The sequence below is a fragment of the Papio anubis genome, chromosome 2, assembly GCF_008728515.1.
Source record: "Papio anubis isolate 15944 chromosome 2, Panubis1.0, whole genome shotgun sequence".
Lineage (NCBI taxonomy): Eukaryota > Metazoa > Chordata > Mammalia > Primates > Cercopithecidae > Papio > Papio anubis.
The window spans coordinates 17,855,742-17,876,893 of record NC_044977.1 but is presented as its reverse complement, the minus strand read 5'-3'; the positions used below and the strand labels follow the sequence as shown (position 1 = coordinate 17,876,893).

The following is a 21,152-nucleotide window of genomic DNA, read 5'->3' as shown; positions in this document are numbered from 1 at the left end:
ATCTCAGCACTTTGGGAGGCCGAGGCGGGCAGATCACTTGAGGTCAGGAGTTCGAGACCAGCCTGGCCAACACAGTGAAACTCCGTCTCTACTAAAAATACAAAAATTAGCCAGGCATGGTGGCAGGCATCTGTAATTCCAGCTACTTGGGAGGCTGAGGCAGGAGAATGGCTTGAACCCAGGAGGGGAAGGTTGCAGTGAGCTGAGATCGCGCCATTGCACTCCAGCCTGGGCAACAAGAGCAAAACACCTCTGTCTCAAAAACAAACAAACAAACAAAAAACAAAAACAAAAACAAAAAACCCAAACAGGGTCCTTTATTAAAAAACAAACAAACAAAAACTACTATGACAAAAAATGAATTTAGATAGGAATTTGTCAATGTGGGTAGGGCACCATTATCACTGAGATCCTATAAAAGCTAATTTATTAAATCAGTATCTTTAGACAACCTACTCTGTTTTTTTCCTTCAACACATTTTACTTACTCTTCCACCTAAAACAGTAATCATTTTTTTTAGTTTTACAGGGAGCAGCTGATTTTACAATTTAATTTGTTCATAAGATATAGCACTATTTTGATAAGCCAACTCAGCTTAAATAACTTAACATATGTATTTACCTTTGTTTTTTAAGCCTCTCAGAAGATGATAACAACAATATATCTTAGCTGTGTTCTCAATTTTATGTAACTGTATGTTGAACCCAGATTGACACACTATGCTCATGTGTAAGATCTGTTTACTCTTTGGAGTATTCATACTTATTTCTTAGAAGGTTTGGAAAAGAGCTCAGCATGTTCATGTAACTTATTTTTGCAAAGAAAACATAAGAACGCTTCAACTTGCAAAATGCACCGATACCAAATGGTCAGCTAAGTATGTTTATTTCCTTGGGCCACCATGTATCTATCATAAAGTTCTGTTTAAATTAAATTAATAATTTTACATTAAATCTAAGGGTATAATCTAATGTATTTTATTCAAAGCAATTCTACTGAGAATGACTAATTTTCTCAGTGCTTTGATAATTGCTTTTGCAAATTTGTGACAGTGCACAAAGGGAATAGTCATGGATTTATCCCAAGCTTTTCTCTATGAAAGCCATTATTAGATCAATGAAGTCACTCTTGGTCTTTCCAGGAGCGGTCTTCATAAGGTAGTAGAGAAATATACTACAGTTAGTAAAAAATAAATAAATAAATAAAATTAGAGGTGAAAAGCCTTTAAACTACCACCTACTATGAAATATGTGTGACACTACAAAGTTAATTTTTTAAAAATTGACAAACCCAGCCTCAGATGATTTATAAACACAGTATTTTTTTCTCCCTCCCTAATAACCCCCTTCTCATCATAGTCATACCTCACAAAAATTCATTACATGATATCACTGGTCATTTCTGCAAATAATTCTAAAAATATCAGGCACCAACAGTTAAACTATTAAAAAGTAAAGTAACAATACAACCAATAGAGCTGAATATAATTACCTAAAAATGAAACATTTATGTCAATTTGGAAGCTACTTGATCACAAAACATGAAAGAAAGGTTAACTAGTTCTTTCTCATCTACCATCACACTCTAGATACATCACTAAGGAAGCCCCACCTGGACACATTTCTTTAGGTTAAGTCCGTGAACACTTCCCATATACTGCTTATACAAACTTACACATCCAGGCTGAGTTATTTACCATTGCGTAGCGATAATCTGCAGTGGGCCAGGGTTTTATTTGCAGGTTATTCAGAGCGGATTTATGTAGCATGATTTTAAAATCCTGGTTGGAAGCATAAACATAAGGTGTGTGCCGATAGTCTGAACAGAAGACTGCAGTTTGTGAAGTGATGTTTGGAGAATCAGAAGAGAGACTAGTAGAGAGGATATCGTTCATTTTAGAAATGCCGAGGCACAAAACACAGGTGCTTGTAGTACTTTCATACATGAAATCCCTTCTCCTGTATGTGCATCATGTGTAAACGTAAAGTCTGTATACTGCTGACTATTCGTCTCTGGTGTCCAATGAGTATGACTCCAATTCTTCTAATGTCACTGAGAGAGAGGAGAGCGAGAGCAAGAGCGAGAGTGAGAGAGAGAAAGAGAGAGAGAGAGATACAGAATATGAACATTTAGATCTGATAAGCATGCGAGATAAAATGATTATGTAAATATATTAAATAAGCGCCCTGCCACAGTTGCGAAAAAATGGTGTAGCTTACTTGTTAAGCAGAGATTTAGATGAGCAGCAAAAGTTTATTTTTTTTCCTTTTCTCTGGATCCACAGAATGCGTAAAGTTAATCTCAGATGTAACAATATGTATTTTTCAATTTCATACACAGGTACTTATGTAATATTCAGATATTTCATAGGTGTAAAGGCTATATAATTTAGGTAATGATATACATTTGCAACAGTATTAGCAAAATGGTGAGTAGGTAGGATGGAGGGTATAAAGTGAACTCCATTTGATTTCTCATGGGTTTTTGATATCTGGAAAAATTGCCCTTATGTTGTACTGTATGAAATTGCCATTACTGTCTTAAAACAATGGCACTTTAATATGGTTCAACGTAACCATTTAGTCTTTTAAACATATGTTAAATATTTTCATTGCATGTAGGCAAAGGACAATCTTTGAGACAGTGGAAAATGGTTGACCATTATAATATCTAGAAGGAGCTCTGAAAATGACATGATCATATTGCATTAATTTGATGAAGGTAATAGGAATTGATTATGCAATATTAATATATGTGAGTAAAATTTGCCAAGGTAAAATTAAGTTGGCATAAAGTCTGATTTGGATGAGAGTAACGTGCATTTTAGAAAACATTTAAAATATTTTAAATAGCTATTTGAATTAAATATATTCTTTCAAAGAATAATAGTTAAAAGTGTAATGTCCAACTTTCACTAGAATGATAGTCAGAAATGGTGAGAAAACACTGGGAAATTACCTACTAGCCTAAGGAAAGGTGTTCTTGATACAGCATTTGAACATATAATCCCCAGCAGGGCATCTAGTTACAGTAATAACCCCAGTATCACTTACTCAATGCTCATTCTTGAAATCAGGTCAAAAGTTGTAAACCCTGCTGCCATGAAGTTATTCTTGTATTGCCCCATCTTTATAGAATCTAGCCAGTCACCAACTGTGACAAACAAAGGATATTCTGGAACTTCACCAGGGGACTCTGGCATTCTGTAAGAAAACAAAACAAAGCAAAATAAAACAAAACAAAACATGGAGAGCATTTAAAAGCCAAAAAAAGCATGAATCATGGAATTTTCATTTTCCTTTTACAATATTCTTACATCTAATGTTTTCTCCATTTAAAAGCCTCTGATTTTCTATCTTATTCAAATCAATCACTTTAAAAAATTATTTATCAAATCAGTGACTTATCTGGTGGAACACTTTTGCTTTTTGTGTTTTTGCTACTACGACTGGGCCTTATATTGATTTTTTTCTTTTTAATTTTTTCATGATGGATCTTGAGAGAACTCACATCTTGCTATCCCCCTTCTTCTTATATGTTTTTCTCTTGCATAAAATTGTGTTTTGAAACTTAAGGAATAGCCCATCCCTTGTCCCCACAAGGAGAGTAACTAGCCACAGGATGTTCATTCTTCCCCCGTCTGACCTACCCCTGAATCCATGTCCTTTTCTACATTTGCTGTGATAGTTCTTCTCCTTCTTATGGTGAATTCATTGATCAAACTTCCATTTAGCTGTTCTCAAACATTCAATAATAACTTATCATTTGTTAAAATGTAATTTTTATTTTCGTAGAGTTCTATTGCATGAATAAGATTTACACCCATACAAGCATAGGGTAATGTCCCCAATGCACAGATATTAATAAGACACAAAACACCACAAAATCAATGTTAGGTTGGGTTACCAAGGCAATGATATAGTGATCCTTATTTTTGTTTCTCAGATCTGATGCAAGGGGCAGTATAAAGGTATTACTTTGGAAAGGCTAGGGTATACATGTGCTTATATATACACACACATACATATTTATATGCAATATATATGAAATATATATAATAGCTTGAGTCAGAGAGAATAAAAACAGAATTACTCTTATAAATTATGGTAAAAGTAACTCAGAATTGTGTATTTAAGTCATTCTGACAACAAATTGTATTAGTTTCTTTACTAATTACAAATTAAAAACATTTTAAGGTGTATTTTAACATGTTTTATTTTGCATGTTTTAAAAAATACTTGGTAGTAAAAGTGCTTTTATACTAATAAATGTGTTACTAAAGCTCTAGGTAATAAATATATCATTTAAAGAATTCTTAGATCTGTAATTTATATTAACTAGTAAAGCAGTAATAATCTTTTAAAAAAATTTAGTGTTTGAGTTAAATCTACATATTCTAAGTAATGAAAAACTCCCTTATTAGAAGTGAATCACTGAGTTATTTTTATTGGAATATTGAAATTAGTCCACCTTTCATTTGCTTTGTTTTTAAAGTTTTATAAAGTAAAAGAATGAAAGAATCTACAGAGACAATTAGAGGCATAGATTTTAAAGTTAATATTTGGACTATTTTATCTAAATATTTTTACCATTCACATTTGAACTACTTCAGTTTTAACTAGCAATTGATAAGCTACGAGCACACATGATTAAACCATGTGAAGTAAGAATTCCCCAACTGTGAAGCAGAAGGGCATATACATGCTATATAACCCTGGTATTGTTCTACTACTAATATAGGAATTAGGTCCTAAGGTTAATACTTAAGGCAAAAACTGTAATTCCCTAACCATTAAAATTACCCTTAAAAATCCTTTAAATCAGCCTAAAGTCACTAGGACCCAAGTCTTTTAGGAGCACAAGTTGTGTATGGTACAACTCCTGAAGATTCTGAAAGGTGCCCTTCGAATTCAGCACAAAGTCCCTACTAAAGGCCTAGAATTCATTTATTTGGATTTCCTTTTCATTACTACATTGACCTACCTTTTTCTAAACTGAGGTCTAGCTGAAGGTGGAGGTGGGGTGAACAGAGATGACAGGGTGGGGTTGTACTCTTTATGTATGATTGGAATTAACATAAATTAAATGCATATACCTTGTGATTGATTACACTGTACTCTGTATTGGGTCTGGTTATCCTTAACAGTGACTTCTGTCCTTTTTAACACTACTCAGTTCCATTACATTTCCTATTTGGAGGCTGTTAAGCTGCATTCTTTTCTCCTGTACTACAGATTGCAATGTTATTTTGATTGTGGACTGTTTCATTTTAATTAACATCAAAATGATTCATGATTTGACCTAAAACAAAGGTCAGTCATGTTGAAAGACTGGAAAGCTATCATAGCATCTATCTACCAGCAAATACTTGAACTGTTGCCGTATTTATTCAAAGTTTCCTAGAGGTGTTTATGTTAATGAATATTGTCAAATAAAAATTCATATGTAAAACACAAAATAATAAAGGTCTCCGTGGCAAACAGAGTGAAGCAGATTTTTAAGTTGTGGTGTTTCTCAGTCTTCACTGCTCTAATGTGCATTGTAAATATGTAAGAGAATTCAGAATAGTTTCTATATTATTTTTCTAAATTATTTGACCAGTTTCAGGGGATATACTGTACTTCACTGGCCAAGAGGCTAAATATCAAAATGACCAGGATATCCCTGTTGCTTGTTTTTTTTTTTTTTTTTTTTTTTTTGAGACGGAGTCTCGCTCTGTCGCCCAGGCTGGAGTGCAGTGGCCGGATCTCAGCTCACTGCAAGCTCCGCCTCCCGGGTTCACGCCATTCTCCTGCCTCAGCCTCCCGAGTAGCTGGGACTACAGGCGCCCGCCACCTCGCCCGGCTAGTTTTTTTTTTTGTATTTTTTTTTTAGTAGAGACGGGGTTTCACCGTGTTAGCCAGGATGGTCTCGATCTCCCGACCTCGTGATCCGCCCGTCTCGGCCTCCCAAAGTGCTGGGATTACAGGCTTGAGCCACCGCGCCCGGCCTCCTTGTTGCTTGTTAACATAAATAAAACCACGTTAGAAAATTGAATGTCCTATTTCAAAATAACGTGACTCTCATATCTTTTAAATACTTGTCAAAGTAGTTTGTTAAAACTGAACAAAATTAAAAGAATGTATTAAAGTGACTTTCCCTTCATACTCCTACGTCATTCTCGATGCACCGACATAGTCAGATGACTTCTACTTCTCTCTCCCGAGATGACACTGGAATAACTCTTGAAATTTCATGATTTCATATATTTGGTGAGTGGAAATGTATCTTGCTAATTTATGTCCTTAGTATAAAAGGTCATGGAAGGACATTCTGTATATTAAACGACTCAAATAGCCTATTTCCCTTGTTGAAAAGCATCTACTGTTTGCTTCCAGAATGCTTCAATACCATAATTCCCTTTCTCTCCACGCATCTTCAGTGACCTAGTTACTCTTTGGCCTTTATACGACTGCCTTGGCAGTTGATTTAGTAAGGTCAGGGTTCCCTCATTGTTCACAGCCACTGTGCAATAACTTTTCTTTCACCTTATCTTCTAAGGAAGTTGAAAAATGTTGCTATTTTCTGGCTTCGAGGGCTTGGTACCATTATCCTCACATGAATTCTCTGGAATATTACCTAATAAACAATAAATGCCCTTTCTTATCAAACATGTACAATGATAAATTTAGTGTGCTATTTGCTGAGCATGTAGAAATTTGTGCTATTTGGTGATTAGTGAGTACTGCCCACCTGAGAAATATCTTTACAGCCAAACCTGCAGCTCACATTTAAAAAAATACTTATTGTAGAATAGAAGGTCAAGGATCAACTTTTTCCTCAGAAAAATGAGAATGGGGCTAGAATTAGGAAATTTCAGGTATAATTATGGTCAATTTAGATAATAGAAAGGGCTGGAGCATAGATATTACAGGTAATGTTACAGTTTAGTAATAAATATAAAATTTCAATACAATAAAGTATGTTAAAAAATGAATAGCTCTGGTAAGAGTCCAGAAGTTTTTACTCTAATGAGTCCTTTGAGTTCACAATAGTGCTAGCATTTTAACTTAGAAGTTCCTTAGATATGTCATCAATGTGTATCACTACCATTAAAAGGCAAGAAGTGTTTTGTCCTCAAAGTTTTCCATGTTTCATATTCATCATATAAATATATGATAGTAATGGACATACTAAAATGATTTAAGAAAGGTTCTATTTTGAGAAACACTATTGCAAGCTAAGATTCTGTTTTAATATGACAGACACCCTCACATGCTTAAAGGTTTTTCTTCTCTTACACTCTAACACAACTTCTTGTTTCCTAGCTCGTTCGTACATGTATATATGATTAGCAGAAATATGCAGATAGGGTCCATTTTATTTTATATTGCCTTCATTTCATATATTCATGAATGTATCCCATGTTTCAACAGTCTTCATATTCAAATGGGTACGTAATATTCTATATGTGGATGCTTAATAATTTGTAATTTTCTAAAGTTAGACTCTTAGGTTGCTAACAACAGTCTTTTGGTAGACGCGAGTATGTAGTTTAAGAGCATGTTTCTTTTTGTTTCAGTTGAATAACTTCTTTGGGAAAAATTCATAAGACAGAAGAATTGTTTAAAGAATAAGTGAAAACCCCCTGATGGCAGGAACACATCTTTCTATTTTATGTAGGCACTCACATAATGCTGAAAACATTATAGGAGTTCATTAAATACACGATGACTCAGACTCAAATATTAAATTCTGTACAGAAAACTTTGGTCCATAACATGATGGCTGATTCATGATGAATATTTTCATATCATTCCAATAAATAAAAAACCTAGAAGAATAAGTACCTGTTGATATAGTTGTCAACTTATCAAATAATATGCTGTTTATTTAAATTATTCCTTCTATTGTGAAAATGTTTGTTTATTCTGTCTTTGTAGGTTTCAGGGTGGAGAAAGAGGCAGTGATAGCTGGAGTTGGGTAGCATAGGGTTAAGGGTTCACCTGCAATTATAACCAGACCTAGAGCCACAACAGCACATTGACTTAATGCAATATGGCTGCTTTTACATGAGTTCCTCATCTTGTGACTCAGGGACTACACTTCACACTATCCATTTAATGCATGAAATAATTTTGTCATACATACACTGTCTACATACCCTTTGAAGAAGCATTTACTTAATCATATATTTTTAAAAAGTCCTCTCTACAATTAAGGCTAACATTCAATGTGAACACATTAAATTAATGAAAGAATTTCGATATTTAAAACATTTTTAAAGTGTAATTTTACTCAAAGGGTTATAAAACCTCAAATGCATAGAAATATATAGATATAGATATTTTGTGCTTGTGGGTAACATATATCTGTTTTAAACAGTCTAACTCCACAGTGTTAAGGACATTAATTATTTTTTGTCAGTCTTTTATTTTCAGTAAGTCTTCAATTGTTTGTTATTTATATGATTATGTAAGCATAATAAGGCTGATAAATAGTGAAAAATATGAAGGAATGAAAATTAAAATTTCACAGCAAAATTTAAAGTTGCAGATATGTTTGAACATTAAGAGGAACAGATGCAGAGCAGGGATAATACTTATAAAAAATTCCCCATAATTCCCAGTAGAGTACCCAGCACATGGTTCCTACGGCCAGAGTAATAGATCCCTGAACCTCAAGAAAAGCCTACTTTTGTGAGGAAATAATCCAGGATCAGAAAATAGGTTTCATGTCACATGCCAACTGCAATTCATTGGCAGTGGTTGTCAAAATGTGGTCATGAGAAGGATACTAAGGCAGCGTCTGGGCTCAGCAGGAGAGTATTGTGATGATTAGTAATGTCTGCCATAGTGAGAAAAAGAAGTAAAACGTATTTGCCAGCACCAGAAAAATTCAATCTACAGAAATGTCTGAGGACGTAATTCTGGAACTATGTGATGTTACTGCCATATTTTCCTCATTTCTCTATATTGTTGCTATTACTACTTTCCTTTTTCAAGTAATGTTCTTCAAGTGGCTGGGCATTGTAGGAGGGTGTTTGGGGGATATATGGACTACGTATTTTCTATTTATTCCCATGACTAAGGTCATATTCTCTACATTCTATTATTTGCCTACTGGGACATAAAATAACAGGCTGCTCTCCACTAAAAATTGTTTTTTGAATTTTAATAGACTCCATCTATGAATTTTGACTAGTCCAGATAAAATCTATCTGGAAATGTGAAAATGTACCCCCTTTTTTTATAATCATATTTTGGAAGCAGGGTTGTATTAGCAAATATCTTGCCCTTGTGTGTGATTCTATGTTGTATCCTGGAAAGAACAAGGACTATGGAGTTAGTGGCCTTCAAATTCCTGATCTACTCATTATTGCTGTGTACTTTTGGGAAAGTTAGCCTCTTTAAGTCTCCATTTCCGTTCTGAGAGATGGGAATAATAACAGTGAGGATTAAGTGATATAACCAATAAAAGCCCCTAGTACCACAACTGACACATAGTAGGCTGTCAACAAAAGGCAATCATAGTTATTGTTGATAATATATATTAAGAGTTTGTATCAGTATTAATACAGATATTGATATTATATTATAAAGATCTTGTGCCAGCAGTTTATGGGAATTTTCTATTTTTCTTTTCTCGTTTTTTTGGTATGGGGTCTCTGTTGCCCCGGCTGGAGTGTAGTGGCATGATCATAGTGCACAGCAGACTCGAAGTCCTGGGCTCAAGCGATCCTTCCACCTTCGTCTCTCGAGCAGCTGGGACCACAGGCATGTGCCACCATGCCTGGCTAATTGTAGTTTTTAATTTTTTGTAGAGATAGATCTCATTTTGTTGCTCATGCTGGTGAACTCCTGGCTTCAAGTGATCCTGCCACCTTGGCCTCTCAAAGGGTCAGGATTACAGATGTGAGCCACTGAGCCTGGCTGAATTTAGGTTTTTCTAATGGGCAGGTGGAAGTTTCAAATCTCCTGATATATCTTTCATATTCTGTCTTCCTTCCACAGAACTTTGCTTATTATTCAATTTCAACATTGGTTTTGGCCAGCCAGTTATTTATCTGTCATGAAAAGCATATTTAAAAGTGCCAGCAACAAGAATCAAAACAAAACAAGTTGTCTATGACTTGGTGTATAGCGATAAACAATTTAGCAAGTGCTGATTATGCATTGCCTAGGTGGCATTGAACAAAATCTTCTCAAAATGGGTAGAAAATTTAACATCAAAATGTTGGAAGTTATTGTATTCATAAGACAGCATTATTGGTGCATAATTTGCTAAGTGGAGAGAGATAGTACTATTCAGTCTTACAGCATTATTCACAGTTTTTTAAAGAAGAGGTTCTAAATAATGGTATTGGTATGGGCTTTTCCCTACCTTCATGATTCACATATTACTGGAAAGCAAGTGCTTTAAAGTTACAAGATAGACTAATATGTACTACAGAAGCTGGTAGTTGCAGTTGCTAATAGCTAAAGTCTTATACGATCCTTAATTATGGCCCAGTGGGTAGTAACAATATACAGTACATATGGTGTCTTGGCCTGGGCAAAGCATTATTTCTGAGGTAGCTGACTATCATAGACTGGCATTGTCCATCTGGACAACTACTGCCCATCCCTGATACGACATTTGAGCTGATAGTGAAGAAGCCCCTAATGTGTCAAATTCTTTGTCAGTGACACGCTGGGGACCTGGAGCAGGGATTAGAAGAAAGCATTATTTTCCCATTACATTGAAACTCTGTCCTAAAGGATATTGACCAGCTGACTACGGCCTGGTGCATTCAGTAGACTTCAGTGTGTGGAGTAATCAGGGGCAAGGGTTGAAGACAATGCAGAACAAATGTGTAGGACAATGTGGGTGAGGGTGGGGGAGGTAGGACTGGGTGAAGGGTCACCATGTAATTATCAAGCCACTTCGTGCTATTAAACTATAGGACCCCAGACCTAATCTTGGACTCTATGGGAAAATACTTGAGGTTGGGAGCAGCTACAAGGTTGGTCCTGAGGGTTAGTGGAGAGGGAGAAAAAGGTGTTTTAAAGTGCATGGCCAGGCACTACTCCAGATGCTGTTCTACACACAACCTTGGCGTTAAGCTGGGTCGTTTCTCCCAAGGGCTGTGCATGACATGACAGCTACAAATAATTATTTGAAAGGCAGTTATAAGGCATTATCATAAACTGAATGAATGTGAGGGTAGTTTGAAATTCACATTTATGAAAGGATAACTGCTTATATTAATACAGTGGTCCTGCAAACTAGTTTTTTACTGTTAGTTGGATTTAGGGTTATGCTTATAATACTGCCACATTCACTTATATGGTATATCTATACACTTTCTTGAGTAGGAGAGAGAGCAAGCGTGTTGGGAACTGCACAGAGCTCTGAATATTCCCATGGGAGTGTGTCAGGCACAAGAATATCAGCAGAAAGGAAAAGGTAACCGCTGCACCAAATAATGAAAGCCTTCTCTGACCAACATTTTTTCAATTTAGGTACTCTGACTTCTGAGAGGAACGATTGCAGATACAGGTTTATGAAATTTCCAATATGTTAGTATAAAATTATTAAATTTTCAATATGTTAGTATAAAATTATTAAATTGTGGATTTCATGGCCTTCCTCATCCCCTCTGTCACTTTAATTTCTTCCCCTCTTACTATTCTGTCAACAGAAAGGATAACAACTTCTCAGGTGAGTCTTGAGAAAAAAGCAATTAGAATGGAATAAAAACCATGGGGACCTAGCAGATGAGAGAGTAATATCAGCATGTAAGTATGAGAGAAATCTGGGGGTTGGGGATGCTACAGAAAAGGAGAGTGCAGAAGAATTTGAAAGCGTTGCTGTGGATTATACACCTGGACTCCTTTTCAGGTTTGAGAGATATAGGAGAAAAGATGGAAATTCTACATATGTTATGTTTCCTTAATCCAACATCACTCTGGGGCAGACAACTGGGCTCTGCGATTTGGGAGATAGAGAAGCAGTGTCAGTTTTATGAGCATAAAACAAACCTGGCGTTCTTTAGCTAATATGGCTATCCTTTAATCTATCATGTCTCTTCTCCCTAAACAGTCTCAGCTCTCTGGAATCATGAACAGAGTGGGTGGGTGGTATTGGAGGTAAGAGAGTGGAGCAGGAGAACCCATCCAGGCTGCTGTGAAAATGAGAATGCTGATAAAGGTTCAGGCATGTGAACCTTAGAACACTGATTCTTTTTGTTTTTTAAACAAAAGTATATTATATTAATGGCAAAAACAGTAGCACATATGTCTTTGCCAGAAACAAGGATAGCAAAACAGTCACAAAACTTCCATTTGGTTTCCCAGAGATCAGACTTTAGAATTGAATCAAGGTGCCAAGTTTGTATAAAGCACCCAACTTTTGGCCTGCGTGCGGCAGTGCTATCGCAGAGCTTGCCACTCATGGGGCTCTTCCACTAGACTGCTGAACAGCCCACTAAATCACAGACCTCTGGCCCTCAGATACACCCTCTCATCTTGACTTGACCTCTGGATCCCTGCTACTTTTTGACACTTTCTCATCTTAGATTCTTCATCAATGTTTTCCAAATATCATGATCATTCATAATCTTGAAAAAGCAGAGAGGAAATTGTTTTATCTGCTTTTCTTCAAAAAGGTTTTTACATGCCTGCTTCTATAGCTATAGCACAGTCAGAGAGCTTTGTTGATGGGCACTGATTGTGGATTCTGTTAACTCTAAACCACAACGAGGGGCCCAGATTAAAGGATTTCAGTTTACAGATGCCAGTATCCTCTTCCATTAATGCAGACTCACTACTAGCTCCGTCTCCTCTATACTATAGCATGACCAAGTCACCTCAATAGCTGATATAAAAACAAAAACCAAGAAACATTTCCTCTAACTACTTTTCTTTCTCATCAGAGACAGGTTTCTTGAAAAAAACTGGTACTATGTATTGCTCCTTTCTCTGAGCTCATATTCACTCTTCCTCTATTGTAATCTGTCTGACACAACTTTATTGAAAATGCTGTACCAAAGGTTGTGCATGCACACCTGAATGTCTTATTGCTGAATCCAATGGAGACATTTCATGTTTTATTTTACTGCAATTTTGTGAGGCCTTGGACATTATACTCCTTGAAACGCTCTCCTCTTTTGGCTTCTATGGTACCGCTCTTCCCTGTTTTCCTGATTACTTGTCTGGCTTCTCTTTTTCAGTTTCCTTTGGGTACTTTTTGTTCAGTTCATATCTTAAATTAGAGGGTTTCATCCTTTCCAGTACTTATTTGCATTCTTTATATTCTCTGTGAGCTATCTTAACTACAGTTAAAGCTTCAGCTACAATCTATATGCTGATGATCTTCAAATCTACATCTCTAGCCCAGATCTTTTTACCTAGGTTCAACCTATAAATATAACCATCTAGATGTCCCACAGGCTTCTGCAACTCAGCATGCTCAAAATGGTCTCATTTCTATTCCAAAAACTTGTCTCTCTCCCTCTCTCTGTGGTAATACCATCAGCCAGCTTGTATAAGAAAGAAACTTGACAAACATCTTTGATTCTTTTTCTCCTCCATCCTTCCATATTCAATCAGTGACTAAGATGCATTGGTTTTCCTAATAATAAATGTTATTACTTATTATTAGAAAATAATAATAATAATAAAATTCTCTTATCTCCTGACCCCCAAGCTCATTCCCATTTCAGAAGTCAAGTCCTGATCTTTTCTAGCTTTATTTACTGAAAACGTTAAAACTGTCTCTGTTTCCAGTTTTGTTCCTTGTTTTGCACTCACAGTGTAAATCGTCCCTAGAGTGATCTTTCAGAAATGCAAATGTAATCACGCTATTCCCTTGCTTAAAATCCTTCCATGGCTGTCCATCGCTTTCATGATAAAATCCAAAGTGCCTTTCCTTCCTTTACTGCTTCCTGTGTTGGACTTCTTTAGGGAAGATGGGCCAGAGTAATAGTTTAATCTCTAGCTATTTCATGCTTGGCTTCACTTTACTGAGGCTGCCAATTAGTGATTTAGAGGTGAACTCTTAAGTGCTCTGCTGTGAACTGAGGTCTGTTTCAAATAGTCCTTGAAGAGCCTCAGCCTTACCGTCACTGAAAACCTGCACTGGCTTGAACCTGTGATCTGAAGTTGAATGTCTGAATAGCCCCCAGCCATCCCCTGAGTGAAGAAGGTGAGCTTTGGATATACGTTGGTGATTTCTAAGTCCAATGTTTCCTAAATAAAGAAATGTTTTAAACTTAATGATATTCAAAATGTAATATTTTCAGACATAGAAGATAGTCTTTTTTTTCTACGCTTCTTCTTATAATTGCACTTCACAGGGAGGTGAGTAGGTCTTCTCAGGTCTACTGACTTTTACAAAATGGTGTATGAGTGCCTCCGTTTACTTGTCTTGTTATCTGTTCTTTTCTGGTTTTTGGAATGGAGAGTAACAACAACTAGATGTGATCATATCAGCAGGAAATATCCTTCCTCTGGGCTGATTCACAAATTGCCCCTGTCTGGCTTGCCATTTCAAATTGAGGAACAGAACATAGAATAGGCAAGAAAATTAAAGGGGCTGCACACACACACACACACACACACACACACACACACACACACACACTCTCTCTCTCTCTCTCTCTCTCTGTCTCTCTCTCTCTACTTCTAAAGGTAAGGAAGGATCAATCGATTTTAAAAGGCTATGTAAATATCAAAGACCCAAACAGGACAAGATATAAAGAAAGTAATTCAGAAAGATTAGAGAGAGACAAAAGGGGAATCTGTTATCTTGTTTTAAAAGAGTCCATTTTTACTTTAATGTTAATAATTCTCTTTTTCTGCTGATAAATGAAATATAGTTTCTACAAAGTCAACAACTAGACAGTTATCAAGGCATTTTTTTCCTTTTTACCTGTTATTCTTATCTATAGCCTGAAAGAAACTATAATTGTCAAGAGGAAAAAGCTCAACATTATGCCTCTTACACAAGGATGTCCTCCACCAGGGTGTGAAGGGCACTGGGATTTCGGATCAGTTTGTCAAGGAAGCTGACAATGTCAGTAAATTTTGGTCTGTGATTTCTCTCCTTCTGCCAGCAATGGAGCATCAGTTGGTGTAGAGATGCCGGACAGCCCATGGGAGCTGGAAGTCTGTACCCTTCTTCAATGGACAGAATGACCTAAATGCAAACATACACAGATTACTCTCTTATTTTTAGGCAGTAATACATATGCTATGTTATAATTTCTTTTTATACAAGCAGAAGAAGCCAAAATAATGGTAAGCATGACAACTACTTGTGAGTACAAGGACCTACATAAGGATAAATACAAAAGCTGTGAACAAAAATTGCAAGTAGCTCCAAAGCATCTGCTCACCCCTATGAGAGGAAAATATGTTTTAAACATGTGCTACCAGTATAGAGGAGGTTAAGTTCATTACAACCTTAAGAAATAACTTTTTTGTGTGACTTAGCTGGAACATCTCAAAACCCAATTAGAACATCAGAAAGTCAGCATTGTGATTGATGCATTTAGTGCAAATTACATATAACAAATGTCTTAAGTAAAAATTTTAAGAAAAATTCTGCTGAAGCACTGATTTCCTGAGTCATTTTTTATCCTTTTATAATAATGTCAATGTGTATTCTGTTTCTGTCATCCCTTCTTTCTTCATCACTGATTTAGTTCCTATTCTCTTACATTTAGCTTTCCCTTAGTCTGACACTGACCTGATTATTAAGTCATACTCCTATAACTCCTAAGGTCATTTAATCCTTAAAATGCTATCACTGGCTAACTTAAGGCTATAGGGCAATAGGAGCATGAGCTTGAATGTCCTCTGAGCTAGTGTGCTTCAGCAGAACTTCTGTGATGACAGAAATGTTCCCTCTCTACAACATGGTAGCACACAGTCACATGTGGTTAATGAGCACTTGAAATACAGCTACTAGAATGAAAAAACTGAATTTTCAACTTCAGTTACTTTTAATTAATTTAAATTTAAATGTAGATAGTCACATGTGTCTAATGGCTACTCTATGGAATGGTGCAGCTCTCGGGAAAGGAATCTGTATAAGAGACCAAAGTTGAGAGTAACAAGATAACAATAAATATTTTTCTTGGTACTTAAGGAAATCACAAGATAAGGCAGGAAATTAATCTGTTTAGTGTATGTTCCACCTTCCTAGCAATATGATAATACTGACCCTGAATTTATGTAGCCTAGGTTTTTATGAAATGTTCAAAAGCATTCATGTGAACATTTATTCTTATCTCTGGGGAAAAGACAAAAGAAAGTGTTTATTGTCACCATTGTTGAGTTTGGAAAACAGAGGAACAGACTAATATTTAAAGATAGGCAAAATTTAACTTCCCCCTCCTCTGTCCCTCTCAAAAAAAACCCCAAAAACCAGAAATATAAAAATGCAATTTGATTTCTTTTTAAATTTACAGTACTGGACATGACTCTAACATATTCTTAATTTATGTTAGAGGCTGTTTGTAAAAAAGGAACAATATGTCTGCAGGAACCTCTTAACTGCGAAGTTTTAGCTATTTAGTAATAGGGAATTTCTCATCATCTCATCATTGTCTTTTTGACCAGACCACTTTAGCCTGTCAGGATACTAGCATTTTTCTATTCATTTTATATTTTGTTATTGAACAGGATTTTTCTCATCTGTTTTCTGACTACTTTTACTACCAACTAGGCTTGGATTTTAAGATTTTGTTACACGTTTTATTAAAGCAGGATGTGTGTAAAACACTTGCAATGCATCAAAACTATTGCGTATAGCCCAGAGAAGTAACTGAGAAAAATAGGACAGAATTCCGTTATAAAACAGTGCTGAAATCCCACTCTAGGAGTGCCTGATAGTCAATTTTCCAGTTATCTAATTATAAATGCATGGAATAAAATAGGTGACAAGTGAGGTTATATTCTTAGAAAAAAAAAGAGCTCCCTTTATTATCTACCATGTGCTATGTGCTTTGCATATTTTTATTCATTTACTGCTTAAAATAGCTCAATATGGTAGATATTATTATCCCCATTTCTTAAATGAGACAATTTAGACTCAGAGGAATAAGGAAACTTGCCTAAATTCACATAGCTAGTAAGTGGCAGGGTTGAAATTTGAACTAAATTCCTTTTAACTTACAACATTTTCCTCTGACCACTCCCCAGAAACGCTTTTTAGTTCTCATGTTATAACATCTTCCTCTCCAATTTCTTACCACCCAATACAATTTTAGTAGTGATTACCATGCTATCTTTTGTCATGGCATCTGCTATTTGGACTTCAACATTTTTACTCGGATCCTAGGTTTAATATTCTGGGTAAACCAAAATTATTTATTTCATAGTTTGCAAAATATAATCTCAAACTGAATAGAGTCATTTCTTAATGCCTCTGAGTCTTGTGCATGTATCTACGACTGCATCCATGACATTGCAGCGTAATTTTTTATCTGCCTTTCATCTGAGGCTGTACGTACTGGAAAGCAGGAATTATACCTCTAAATTTTCTGTGCTCATCGTTTAGTACATTGCCTGACACATTAATAAATATTATTGACCTAAACAAATGCTATTAGAAGAAATTTTTGGATTTGTCTTGATAGAGGAGCAGATTCTTAGAAAACTTAGTGTCTCGACCTATTCAAAATAGATTCAAAGTATAAACATGACAGCATTTGAAGTCCTCTCTGAAGGAAGTTATTGATTTAAAAACTGCTGCGTCAAGCAGCCTTGTCTGAAAATGATTTCATAATCTCACTCTGGGTTTCCTGGATAAGAAGCCAGATGAGACTGGAAGCTTGCTCTTCTCTAAGAGGTAGGTACTTGACCAAAACCTAGCTTCCTGTAAGACTTGTGGCTTCTGCCTCCTATCTAGAGGGTTACTATTTTCCATTGGCCCCAGGTCCTTAGCTTCAGATGACTCCTGTAGACGGTTGGCATCCAAATCTAGAATGCTAGATTGCTTACGCCTCTTGGCAAAGTTGCTCTCATGCATGCCTTGTAAGAGTGACGAGCAGGTAGGTTCCTTTGCCTGGAAATTTTACCCACAATGCGTCCAGTAGAGCATGTGGTCCTGGCCTCTCTGTGGGGACAGTGGGAGGATCAGAAGACTCGTGACTTTTCTTCTTGCTGATCTCTGGCTTTTAAATTTCCTCAATTCTTTAACTTACAACCTTGCAAAATCTGTCCTGAGCCCTGGCTCATGACAGGTGCCAAACACAAAGGGACCCATCTCATAGGAAAAGAGTAACAATAAAGCGATAGTGACATTATAAAAACAGATTATTAGCAATTATTGAGATCTCTTGAGTACTTTCAAGGCCAGTTCTAAACGATGTTCATGTATTAACTCTTTTAATCCTCACAATAACTTTATGAGGTAGGTATAATTGTTACCTCCATTTTACAGACAAATAATCATAAAGAGAGGTTTAACGTGCCCGAGATCACACAGCTGAAAACTGTCTTCAAAGGTAGTCCAATAAGAAATTTATATTTTTTAAAGTAATTCACAAAATTGCTTAAAAGATGTATCTTTCTAACAGATTTTTAAATTTATTCATCCAAAGAGATAGATATTAAACACTTAATATGTACTATTGACCATTCTGTATTCAAGGGATAATGTAACAAGTCAGGTATATCTCTGTCTTTAAGAAATGCATTATCTATTGAGAGTGACCAGGGACTATGAATATGAGAAGTGCCACATAGAACAGGCTGTTCTGGGAGCATGTGGGAGAGGTACCTAACCCAGCCTCAGGAAGACTTCTCGCAGGAGGTGACCGGACCTTAAGGGGTATGTGAAAGGGTGGAGGGCCAAGTGGGCGGGTTGAGGAAAGGAGATGTGATCTAGAATGCGAGTAGATTTAGGTGGCTAGAATAGTCTTCAAAGAGAGGAATGGTGAGTTTTGAGGTTGTGAGGTTACGTAAAATTATGTTTCTTGAGATCATGAAGGATTTGGCATGATATAAACTTAGACTTTACGCAAAGGGGAAAAGGATTTTAGAAAGTAAATTTTGTTAGATTTCCCATTTAGAAAAGCTCACTGTGGCTGCAGTGCGGAGAGTGCACTGGGGAGTCAAAGGATCCAGGAAGGAGCTTTGCAGTGGTCCAGGCCTTAGTGGAAGCAATGGCTGTGGTGTTCAAGAAGTGAACTGATTTGACAGGACTGGGCTGAGATTAGACGTGACAAGTAGAGGGAGGCGACAAACAACTTCTAGAATTTTGGCTTTGTCAGCCGGCAAAGAGAGAGGACAGAGGAGAAGCAGCAAGTCTGGGACTGGAGTGATGATGAGTTCAATTTTCTATGAGCTTTCTGGTTTCAGATTCAACATATATACCTTTGAGAGTTTATTATGTGTCAAGTTCAGAGCTAGGTGTTTTAACACAGTTTACCTAATTTAGGTCTCAAAATACTTTATTATTTGAGTATGATTGTACACATCTTATAGGTAAGAAAACCAAAGCTCAAACTGATTAAAAGATTGGGTCAATATCACATAGCAAGTACTTTCATGAATAATAGCTTAATATTATCATCATGATAGCCTCTCGATCACAGTAGTGGTAGATAAAATCTGTCCTGAGTCTTGCACCACATCTCTGACTCATTCCCCCAGAATTAGACCTTGAGGTCTCTTTGTGGGACTTATATACTCCATGCTTTCACTATCACCTATCTCACCTATCTGCTTATGGTCTCCATGTCTGCAGCTCTAGCTCAGCTTTCTCTCCAGATTTCTATATTTATCACCTATAGGATACATCACTTCATAAAGGTATCTTGGATTTATTTTGTGCAAAACTAAACCCACTCCTCCTTTGGGATTTTTGTCCTTTAGGAAGGGTACTGCCATTCTTCTAGTGATTCAAGTTAGCGGTCAGGGAGTTATCTGGGCCTCTGCCTTTCCTGTTGCTCAAAATTAACTCATCATGCTGATTCTACCGCCTTCATAAAATTTAAATCTGTTCCATTTTTCATTCTGTCTTCAAATGATTTATTTCCCATTTTGATCACTGCAAAGGCCTCCCCATTGGTCTCCTCGCTTCTCCTTTTCCTCCACCAATCATCCCCCACGATGCAATGAAAGCAATCCTACTGAAGTGGACCTGTGATCATGTTTCTCCCATATCTGAATTTCTGCAATGGCTCACCATGTGCCTGGCTCTCAGTCCTCACCTTTGCTGTGTCCCGTTTTACCCTTGGCTCCAGTCAGTACAAAACATTTGTAGTCTCTCAGCTTGGGGGCACTGAGCTCCTCCAGAGCAGTGACTATTTCTTTGTTCCATGTGTTCCCAGCATCTAGCACAATGCCTTGTTAAGTCAAAGAATGGAGTGCCAATTGACATACGTGATTTATGAAAGCTGAATTTTCAGAGAAGCTTGAGAAATCCTATATTAACCTTTATCTTCATAAACATTTCCTTTGTGGAAAGTTTTGCTTTAGAAGTATATTCTGATTCCCTAATTAAGGACTGACAGGGAGCAGCATATGGGGTGCTTTGTCTAAAAGACTAATTGAGGTTTGTTGTTTTAGGATATGAAAGGGTGGTAATTAACTAGAGAGAATTTTGTAACAGTTTGGTTTTATGATATTTGTAGGCTGTCATCCTTTGGGAGAAGAGTTATACAAGGTTATACCCTTATTTTAAAATGTAAGAAGAAAATTAAAATAATGTGAAAAAATATGAAAATGACTGCAATGATAATTTTTATGAAAAATTAGAAGGAATTAGATTCTGCCAGAAATTATTATCTTAAACCTGGCTGCTTATTCTAAATAGATCATACTGGTTTCTTGTCATTGACATCACAATTTTTAACAACCTAGAATCAACAGAAGGCTCAGTTGGGGCACATAGCAGGCTGTTCTGCTCTTGCTGAATCTGATGAGTTTTCCAATTTTCTTGATGGTTTCTGAATCAAAGAAGGCAATGCACATCTTATATTAAGGAAAACAAGTATTAGTCAATAAGAAGATATTGAGACATCTCTGAACAATACTATTGAGCAAGGACTGCTTAGACTCTGCAGGGTATTACATTTTTATGTTATAAGGCTGTTAGGTATCTCCAAAAGAGAGGCACATTGAATTTAGTTATTTATACAGTCTTTTAAAAAGAAACTGTCTCAAAATTTAACAAG

General features: G+C 36.3%; 1 protein-coding gene across 5 annotated transcripts in view; it reads right to left on the bottom strand.

The window, feature by feature from the left end:
- Positions 1–1,689: 1,689 nt before the first annotated feature.
- The window catches only part of EPHA6 (EPH receptor A6), a 928,471-nt gene continuing 909,008 nt past the window's right edge, over positions 1,690–21,152 (bottom strand). For all 5 annotated transcript variants that reach the window (XM_031661852.1, XM_031661826.1, XM_031661827.1 and 2 more), the window contains 3 exons: positions 14,967–15,160; positions 3,055–3,204; positions 1,690–2,053 (listed from right to left, as the gene is read on the bottom strand). In XM_031661852.1, the coding sequence (XP_031517712.1) occupies positions 1,939–2,053; positions 3,055–3,204; positions 14,967–15,160 (459 nt within the window). In that variant the 3' untranslated portion in view covers positions 1,690–1,938. The remainder of the gene's footprint in view (positions 2,054–3,054; positions 3,205–14,966; positions 15,161–21,152) is intronic.